This window comes from Terrapene carolina, unplaced genomic scaffold (genome assembly GCF_002925995.2).
Source record: "Terrapene carolina triunguis isolate 2854851 unplaced genomic scaffold, T_m_triunguis-2.0 Scaffold88, whole genome shotgun sequence".
In the NCBI taxonomy this organism is placed as follows: Eukaryota; Metazoa; Chordata; order Testudines; family Emydidae; genus Terrapene; species Terrapene triunguis.
In genome coordinates, this window is record NW_020664439.1 from 33795051 (window position 1) to 33805556 (window position 10506).

The 10506-nt window shown below is 42.7% G+C and overlaps 1 protein-coding gene across 1 annotated transcript in view; it reads right to left on the bottom strand.

Annotated features, from left to right (window-relative positions):
• The window catches only part of WDR49 (WD repeat domain 49), a 68800-nt gene extending 65999 nt beyond the window's left edge, over positions 1 to 2801 (bottom strand). The window contains exon 1 of the mRNA XM_024195593.1: positions 2643 to 2801. Within this exon, the coding sequence (XP_024051361.1) occupies positions 2643 to 2801 (159 nt within the window). The remainder of the gene's footprint in view (positions 1 to 2642) is intronic.
• Between the last annotated feature and the right edge of the window lie 7705 nt (positions 2802 to 10506).

The following is a 10506-nucleotide window of genomic DNA, read 5'->3' on the forward strand; positions in this document are numbered from 1 at the left end:
CTCGCCTCAGTGACCCACTGCTAGTCCTCATCTAGCCCCTTCCCTCAGGGGCAAACTGCAATCTGAATTGGCCACTCATCATCGGCAAGGGAGTTTGGACCTGCGGCCTCTCCCTGCAACCCTAGTACCTCCTTAGGCCTTCTTGTCAGGCCTCAGCCTGGGAGGTCACCAGGCCTGAGCTCCCCAGCTCAGTCTGCCCCTTCCCCAGCACTGCTCTGTCCAAGGTATTCTTTGCTCCTTCAGGCAGCTAGGTCCATGTCTCTCCAAAGCAAGAGAGAGACCGATTACCCCTTCTGGTCTGCCCTCTTTTATACTGGCTTGGCAAGCCCTGATTGGCTGCCTCTCAGCCCCATCCTTCTCCTAGAGCTGGCTTTTAACCCTTTCAGAGCCGGAGCGGGGTGACTGCCCCGCTACAATGCTTCATGGATGCAGCCCACATTTTATGTAAGAACTTGTCTACATGATGCAGTGAAGCACTCTACAGGAGTGTGATTTGTAGAGTGCTCTAACTGGTCCATGTAGACCCTGCTGGCACACATTAAAAGGTACTGAAAAGAGCATGCCAGCAGGGTCTACATGAGGCAGTTAGAGAGCTCTACAAATCACACCCCTGTAGAGCACTTTCCCGCACCATGTTGACAAACCCTAAGACTCTGCTTTATGAATGCAGCTCCTGTGGAGATTATTGATGGCAACTGCTAATAGGTCTGCTCACCCAAGAGAACATATTTACCATCAAGAAAAGCTATTCTGTCTGAGGACAGGAAAACACTGAATCTAAGTTGGAACTCTGAACAACTCTTTTTTTCCCCTAAAAAAATCCCTTTTTGGTCCCTCTTCACTCAACCTCCTAAATCCCTGTGTCTTTGTCATAATTTTGCATCTGACCATTTACTGGGACACGCCTAGGCGCATGTCAGAGCCCCTTCTTAATCAGCTCGGGGAAAGGGTTATTGCTGTGTGACATGGACAGGGGCCTCAAGCCCAGGCACCTTGTATAGCAGTGAAGAGTGCTGTCTTGCTGTCTCAAGGCAACTGGGCCACTGCAAATGTCATTATTTTTCATGGAAATGTTTTGCCCACTGCACTCCAACAACAGGTGTCATGATTAGAGATAGGAAGTGGGTCAGATTCTGATTTAATTTACACAGGCATAATCTGGAGAAACTGTAAATCCTGAGACCACTGTAGTCAGTTGAGATACTCCAATTTTACACTGGTGTAACTGACATCAGAATTTACCCCCGCCCTACACGTCTCAGATTTAGGAGCAAATCAAGACTCCAATGAAATGACTCCCAAAATCACAAGATGTTTTTGTGACATTTCAGCTCCAAATGGGCAGAAATCTCATGAGATCAGGTATTTTCATATGATTTCCACCATTTACTCGTGGTATTTTGGCTGCATCTCAACCAGACAACAGGCCCCTTTCTCCCCTAGATCCAACACAGCACCAAAACAGATGGGTTCTAATCCAGGAATTTAAGTCTGAGCCACAGAATCTGCCTAAAACTGGAATAGGTTCAAAATCATCTAAGTTTCCGATTCTGTCTCATCTCTAATTGTGGGCAGTATTTGCCTGAGTCATGGCTGCAGAGATAAGTAGCATGGCTTCCTGAAGAGTAGTGCTAGGTCAATGGCCCCTTGTTTGCCTAAAGCTAGGGTTGTATTGTGTCATGTTGAATACGTACGGGAGTTTTATTTAAAGCCACACCTGGGAAAGAAAAAAGATAAACCTTTCTTTGGTTGCCTCACTTTTAGGCAGTGAGATTATTCCTGATTACTGTTTTTTTTTTTTTCCCCCCCACTTGACTAGTATTTCTAATCATAGAATCATAGGACTGGAAGGGACCTTGAGAGGTCATCTAGTCCAGTCCCCTGCACTCATGGCAGGACTAAGTATTATCTAGACCAGTGGTTGTCAAACTAGGGCCGCCGCTTGTGTAGGGAAAGCCCCTGGTGGGCTGGGCCGGTTTGTTTACCTGCTGCGTCCGCAGGTTCGGCCGATTGCGGCTCCCACTGGCCGCAGTTCGCGGCTCCGACTGGCCGCGGTTCACCGCTCCAGGCCAATAGGGGCTGCAGAAAGCAGCGCGGGCCAAGGGACGTGCTGGCCGCCCTTCCCGCAGCCCCCATTGGCCTGGAGCGGTGAACCACGGCCAGTGGGAGCCGCGATCGGCCGAACCTGTGGACGTGGCAGGTAAACAAAGCGGCCCGGCCCGCCAGGGGCGTTCCCTGAACAAGCGGAGGCCTTAGTTTGAGAACCACTGATCTAGACCATTCCTGACAGATGTTTGTCTAACCTGGTCTTAAAAATCTCCAATAATGGAGATTCCACAACCTCCCTAGGCAATTTTATCCAGTGTTTAACCACCCTGATAGTTAGGAAGCTTTTCCTAATGTCCAACCTAAACCTCCCTTGCTGCAATTTAAGCCCATCGCTTCTTGTCCTAATCTTGGATTCACACCCAACTAAGAGAATTTTGTCTGTTTCTACATCCTATATTTCCTTATGCAGACACAGACCCACTTTTCTTGATACCATACGACAATATAAACATTATTGATAATGCTTTCTATATTTCCTTGATAAGCAACTCAAAATCCTTTCAATTAATATTTTAATTAGGAAACTCACTTACCATAAAAATCTCTTGCATTTTCATAAAATCATAAATACTTAGTCTGTTTTCAAGTTGTTCCACAACATTTTTCATTGCTGCAGTGTCTTCTGTTCTGTCTGAGGTCAGACACCCAGCACTGGGCTGGGAGTCGTTAAGTGAAAGATGTGGGTAGCTCATGCTTGATTCACTTTAACATCTTCTGGCACATAGGGTCATATTTGACTCAGTTCTTGTCCTTTAAGAAAAATATTTTTTTTTAGGGTTTTTTTTTGTAGAAATCCAATAGTTCAAATTCTGAGACAACGTATATAAAGAGGGAAAAGTTCAATTTAAATAAAACAATAAAAACATTTTTAACTCTTGACTTTGAATTTTATTTCATAACATACCAGACCATTAAAGATACTCTCCAACATTCTATTTATTAAAGGTACGATGTACCTGGCTGCCTTTGATTGTAACTAACTAATACAGAAAGCAAGTATACAAACATTTCTATTTGATATCTAAATATGCATTAGAAAGTCAGCTATTTAAAATCCATTTTACTTACCTTGTCATTAATAATGTGATATTTAATGTTGTGATTGTATGTGATTATAACTCCATTATTTTCGCAGAACACTTTGGTAAGCTCTACAACTATTTTTACTCTCGAATAAAGAGTTTAAACTAAAGGAACGTACAGAGTCCTTTGCTTTTCTTGTTCTTGGTGCTTACAAATGTTTCCTGGCAACGTATACAAAGCTAGCTAAGCGTCCCTCCCTTCTCTCCTCTGGTTATTGGTCAAAATGGAGGTGTTTGCATAAGAGGGCTATTTGCAAGTATGACTAGAAGTACAGTATAGCTATAAAGGAATGGCAGTGGCACCATTTAATCAAATATACTACAAAGCCCTCCTGTAAAAGTGACCTTTTTTGCATGCAATAACAAATAAGATTTGTTTTAAGTGAACCAGCTTTTACATCACAGTAAACTGCAAATTTGGAGTCCGACTTTGCCAATCCTCATTGTGCCCACTGCCAGGCACAATCTTATTGATTTCAATGAAGTTTCACGAGGTAATAAATGATGCAATTTGGCAAAAAGGGTGGGCAAGATTTGACCTTTTATCCTATGTTTGGGTTTAGATCATAATTATATTACAGTAGTGCTCAGAGACCCATATCAGGATTGGATCCCCATGTGCAAGGTGTTGTATAAGCAGAAAGGTAGACCAGGTTCCCCTGCCCTAAAGAGTGTGCAATCTATGGGTATGTCTAGGCTGCAAGCCTCCCCCCTCCCCCCAAAAAAGAGGCAGCAATTCTCAGACCTCAGGTCAACTGACTTCCAGGGCTCACACTATGGGACTAAAAATAACAGTGTAGATAATTTGGGCTTGGACTGGAGCTTAGGGTCTGATTGGGCTTCAGAGCCCAGGTTCCAGCCTGAGCCCAAATGTTTACAATGATATTTTTAGTCTGATAGTGTGAGCCCTGGAAGTCAGTTGACCTGAGGTCTGAGACGTGCTGCCAGTGGTCTACTATATGAGGCCTCAGCCCTGCCACCAGTTTTCCATGAATGGTAAGAAAAGTTTCTTGCATGCATATGTTTTGCAGGATTGGTGATGGAGCAGACAAGCAACAAATGCAGGATTGGGAAGAAGGAGCAAATCAAATATACACCATTTTATATATGTGTGTATACACTTGCTATGGGTTTGTTTGTTTGTAATTACACTGACTTTTGCCAAGTGGGTATTAGTCTAACTGTGTGTTTTCTTGCAGGCATCAGGCAGAAAACAGATCTTCAGAAGGGATGTGAAGGAGAAAGTGGTAGGGCTCTTACTGATTAGTTCATGGAGGGTGTTCCAGCCGTAAGTGGCAGGGTTGAAGAAAGCACAAACATGGTTGATGGAATAGTGGAACTATATTCCTCTGAAATACTAATTATGAATAATTAAAAGGACATTTCCTTTCCTAGGTCCTAGATCCCATAACTAGTCATTTAAAACAGAAAGAAATTTAAACGTCTCATTTCTTTTGCTTGGCTGATACTCTGTTTTGTGCATTTCTCTTATCTTGGACATGGAAAATAAGAATATATTAATATTTATAATATCACTTCATTTTATGATATTAAATTAGTTTGTACTACACTTATCACTTCCACTCAAGTTTACATGCATTAGAACCAGATATTCAGCTGGTCTAAACCTGCAGAACTAGATGTCACTGATTTATGCTACCTGAAAATCTGGTCTAGTGATGGAGCATTTGGGTTTATTAAAAATTGTCTTTGTTGGAACTAAACAAAACAATGGAACTATTTCCATTAGGTGAGCATAATCTTCTCCAGAACTAACTGAAGTTAGGGTCAAATTTAACCTGGAAGTGTCCCTTTAAATCCTCCATAGTGCCCTCTTTCTTTCCTGTAGAAAGCACGGTAGCCAGATTACAGTCACTTTTGCCTGATTTCAGTGTACCTCCCAGGCATGGGGATTTCTTTAAGTCCCTAGTTGAGTGTATGGAAATATAGCTATTACTTTTCTTTTCCTTCCAGCAATCATGTAAACCCTATCTTATCTTCTCTTCTATTTTGTGAGAAGGTAGCTGGATTTATTTGCAACGCCTATTGTTTTACCTTTTCAGTTTTGCCCCTACATTTGGGCAGAGGATTCCACTATATTCTCTCTGCTCTGTCCTGGTAAAAAGGTGGGATGTTAAAAAAGTAGGGTCCTGAAAACTCACCATCAGTGAGAGGTGCTCAGAGGCATCACACAGCTGCTGTGGTTGGACGTGGAAGGGAGGTCTGCTCCTCCTACACCTCCTCTAATGGCCAATTTGAAAGCAGCTTCTGTTAAGGAAAAGGGAATGAGAGGGAAAACGATATACCCAAATAAAAGCATGGCAGAACCTATAGATACAAACATTCAGGGCTTGATAACTCCTTGAGTTTCACTGGCAGAAGCCAGTTTGGAATCCCGTCACAGGGTAAGCTGGTCAAAAGAGCAAATCACCTGTAACCCCCTCTACTGGAGAGACCAGAACCAGCAATCATTGCCCACAGGAAGGTGGGGCCAGACTTATGGGAAACATTGATACGGTAGTTTGGGCCACTTCCCCGGAAGGGGCTCCTACAAAGATCCAAGTGGAAAGTAAATCTACCCTATCCTGCAGGACACCTAGGGAAGGATGATGTCAGGCTGGCCCCCACTCCATCACAGCTGGGTTGGGGAGAAAAGGTTATTGCAGCAAACATCATCAGTTTGCATCCACAGAGATTAAATCTAGACCTAATCTATCATGGACACTGTAATTCCACCTCCCTTAAAATTCCCGTCAAAATTTGTTTGCAGTTCCTATATTGGTCCCAAGAGAGATTAGAGAGACAAGGTGGGGGAGGTAGTATCTTTTATTGGACCAACTTCTGTTGGTGAAAGAGACAACCTCCCTCCAACCACACACTCCTAGTTGTCACCTACCCTCACACATTGAGACCCACATGGGATATAATTAAACAGTTAATGGGAACCATATATTCTGAAAGAAATCTTTCCCAACACCCCTTTTCTGGACTTCAATACCCCCACCCCCTCGACACCCAACCTCATCATCAGAAGCATCCTCCCCACTGATCAGTACTCACAAACTCAAACTGGCACCAGACCCTGCCAGAACAGATGCAAAACCTGCAGACATGTCTTCACTGCTACATGATCAGTTCCACCCCCCACAACACACCTTTCAAGATCCTACACATGTCTATCACAAGTGGTGTACCTTATCCAGTGCACCACATGCCCCAATAACAACTATGTTGGTGAAACCTGACCACCACTATGCTCTCAAATGAACTTGCACAGAAAAATGATAAAAGACAAAAACATGTCACGCATGGGCAAACACTTTTCACAAAACTATCACTCTGTAGCTGACTTCTCAATCTTCGTTCTCAAAGGAAAGCTACAAAACATCTTTGGAAGACAAGCCCGGGAGCTTAAATTCATTATTTTGCCAGATACTAAAAATTATGGTCTTTATAAAGACACTAGATTTATGGCTCATTACAACAATCTGCACCCAATAACTCCCCTTTTTTGTCCTATGACTCCAGTGTTGTTAACAAGCCACGTCACCTTAAAATACATGTTAATTATTTATGCTAAACAATTTATGCCACCTTGTATTCAGCTGACACAAAGTACCTTTCCCAGATCTGAAGAAGTCTATGTGGCTCGAAAATGTGTCTCTTTCACCAACAGAAGGTAGTTTAATAAATATTACCTACCCACCTTGTCCCTTTAAAATTTGGTCATTTATATCCTTTTTCTAAGGCTTAGATTTGTGATCTGTTTCTGTCTAGCTGATTAAAAAAAGAGTCAAAGGTTCATGAAGCTAAAATGGAAAGCAATGGCCTCATAAATCAAAGCCTTATTTTGACAGTGGTTCTATGTGGAACACACATGTGCGATCATCCCTGTAAAATGAATGACAGACAATTTCTTCCAGATAATTAAATACTAAAGGAATATTTCCCCCGATATGTAGGAAAAGCCTTACCAGATTTGCCCGTTACTTTGGGGTATGCTCATTTATTAGGGTTCTCTTCTGGGGAGGGGAGGGGGGGGTTCTGTAATTCTATCAATGTACTGCTTGTGTCACCTGTGTTCTCATACGGAACTCTACTTTTCCCTGCTGCAAGTTCTCTCCCAATAGAGCTAACCTGCAGGACCTAGGTTCCCCAGGGCTGGGTTCTTCCAGCCCCAGAATCAGACAACACACACATTAACAGAGCGCGTCTCAGAGGACTGGGTTAATCAGCACTCCCAAGCTGACCCCTTATATGTCCCTGGACTCAGTAGGCTGGGTCAAGCAGCATTTCCAAGCTCATTTCCCCCTTATATGCCATAGGCACCACACCGGAATAGAGCACACCTGAGCAGGCTGGGTCAAACAGCACCTCCAAGCTGCCACCCTCATATGTTCCAGGTTCACCACATCTCTGTCCCCACTTTTACATTACAATTATTCTGGTACTAACCCACTTGATGAGCGAACGCCACAGGATTTTTGGGCGCTGCAGGGATCTTTACCTTAGGTACAAGGAGTGTTGCTGCAGAGCGAATGAGGAAACCAAAAAACACCCACGGGAGGAAAACGGGGAGAGAGAGAGAGAGAGAAGCAACCAGCTTAACCATGGAAGTTTATTGCCAGGTAATAACCATAAGGGAGCCAAACAAACAAAACAGTTATAATATTAAATCCAACTTACATTTGATTATAAAAGTCAAGTTTAGAAAACTATAACTGATCACACAAGTCAGGATCAGAAGGCTATACTGAGAGAGAGCGCGCGAGAGCGTGAGCGGGCTGTGTTCTCACCATTGTGAAGCTTGAATCATTCGGGGGTCCCAGGTGGTGGTGGTAGCTGAGGGTCCGGAGTGCTAGTCAGGCAGAGCCCCCAGCATGACCAGTCAGAAAATGAAGTCCCACTGGAACGGATGCAGATTTTGGATCCAGGCATCAGAACACTTACTTGAGCATGGGTAGGGGCTGTTGTAGGGAAAGAACAATGGTTCAAGGGAGAACACTAGATTTGTTTATGGGTAAACTGATGGCTCAAGGGAGTATACCAGTTGTTTTGTTCAGGTTAGACAATAAGAACTGATCATTCCTGGCTATGGGCAGTGTTCCTTGGAGGGAGCTCACAATGCAATTAGGGAGCTTCACTATTTTGGATACCAATAAAGAATTTATTACTAGAATTGGTCTGATAACTACTCAGGTGTGTGTGTGCAGGTGTGGGTTCATTAACATCTGGAACCCCCATCATTCAGTGCTTCTCTGCTTTTCTGGTCCCAGAGTTCCATGTGGTTTTTGCCTTGGAATCTCTGTTCTCTATTTTGTATGCTAATGGAGATGTCTCCCTGGCTCATCTTTGATGCAAATGAGGCTAGGGGAGTTTCCTTAATCCTGTCACTCTTGTCCCAGGGGTTTAGGTGCATCTCCCACTGCCTTTTCAATGGTTTTTGTAAGTCTTTCTTCTGATTGGTTTTGGTTCAAGCAGAGGTCTTTCATAAGTCAGACAGGTTCAGTACTGCGTCCTGGTTCCCCAAGAACACAGAACTGATGGGTAACAAAAGATTTGTGAGAAAGATCACTGGAAAGCAGAATGCAATTCAATGCCAGTCAAGATAACTGAGAAATGGGGGGGAGGGGGAAATTGGGCGGGGGAGAAGAAAGAGAAAGGGACAGGTAAAACAGGCTTTCATATCCATAGAAAATACTATTTATTTCATTCCAGGCAGACCCCCATAATATTCTATTGTTTTGGTAAATCAACGTTTGTTTGGAAGCTCCCGACCCCAACAATTCCTTTGGAAAGTTTATGCCTGCTGCTGTAACATCTCATCTGGAGGATAACCATCTCTGTTGAGCTTCATTGCCACCACATTTACTCTCATTTTAAAATGAGTTGCTCACTTGTTTACACTCAACTTTGATTTAATATTCATTCAACTATTAGCTAAACATAAGTGAACTTAAGCCCTTCTACATTTTTACTTCATTCATATGCTAAGAAAAACATAAAACCAAGTACCTTTCACAAGAAGTTGTAGTTCTTTGCCCCTTTACAATCCCAGATTTTCTAAATTTTGTTTAACATTGTTTACTGGACTGGTTTTCACATTTACTCTGTAACATCTTTGTTAAAACTCACATTCAGAGTGGATTGCTAGAGGAAGACCTCTTCTGAAGTGCTTGAACTGCTATATTAGAAGACTGCAAAAAGTAAGCCTCTCACCAGTTACTCTTATTTACATAGAAGCTGGGAAAAGGAAATGTGAAGATGTACTCTACAATCCCAGTTCAGACATATAGGCCCTGATAACTCCATTGTAACCGTGTAGCACCTTTGGATAGGATGCAAAGGTACCTATAAAACCACTTATGATGTGGGTCCTAGATTGGGTCCGTGCTAAAATAGTCCCCTCCAGAGCAAGTTAGAGCAACCCGGTGGTTGCTCTAATGTAAGCTACCTGGACCAAATGCTGGATTCTGCAGCTAGGGATCATGATGTGCAGGGGATGGTCGACTCATGCCTCTTTTCCATCAACAGAAAGTAGTGAACCCACAGCCATCACACTGCCTTTTTGCCACAAGAGTATCTACCTACCTTGGGGATGACCCTCCTCCAGCCCGCAACCAGTTTTAAGGATGCTTTACATCAAGAGCATGGCAAAAACTAGTCAACACAGGGAGGATGTAGGCCACTTTTTGAGCTTGAGAATTTTAGGTAACTCCTTTTATGAAAATTGTTTTCATGTTTTGTACTGTGCCAAAGCAGACTGTGACCTTTAACGCATCACCACGTTGGACTCAAGCAGTCCAGTGTATTGGAACATCTGAAAAATTCACCACAAAGCCTAACTGATGTAACATTTGGACAACAATTCTAGGGCTCCTGAATCCCTAGGCAAATCAGCTACAATGTGTCCCTCACCACCATTAACAGACTTGCAGTTACTGAAAAATTGGCTGCTAGCAAGATAGAAACAACTCGTCTTTCCTAAAACAGGATAGTTTTAAATACAGTTCTTCTTCATGGGAAAGGGTACAAATAAAGCTAATTGTCATGTAAAATGTATATACATTTCAGAATGGCATTTGCTGAACAAAGTCAGCTGTGTGTGTATGGAGACACATATATATATATATATATATATTTATTATATAAATAAAAATAAAGTATTGTAATTCAGTGCTCAGACTTTAAATGCTTAAGATAGTAATAAAGAAAATGAAGTGATATGGATTGGTGTTGTGCAAGCTTCCTTCCTGAACCAATATTAGCAGTGTACCTAGTCCTGTTTCCCAACAACCTCAGCAATTTTAAAATA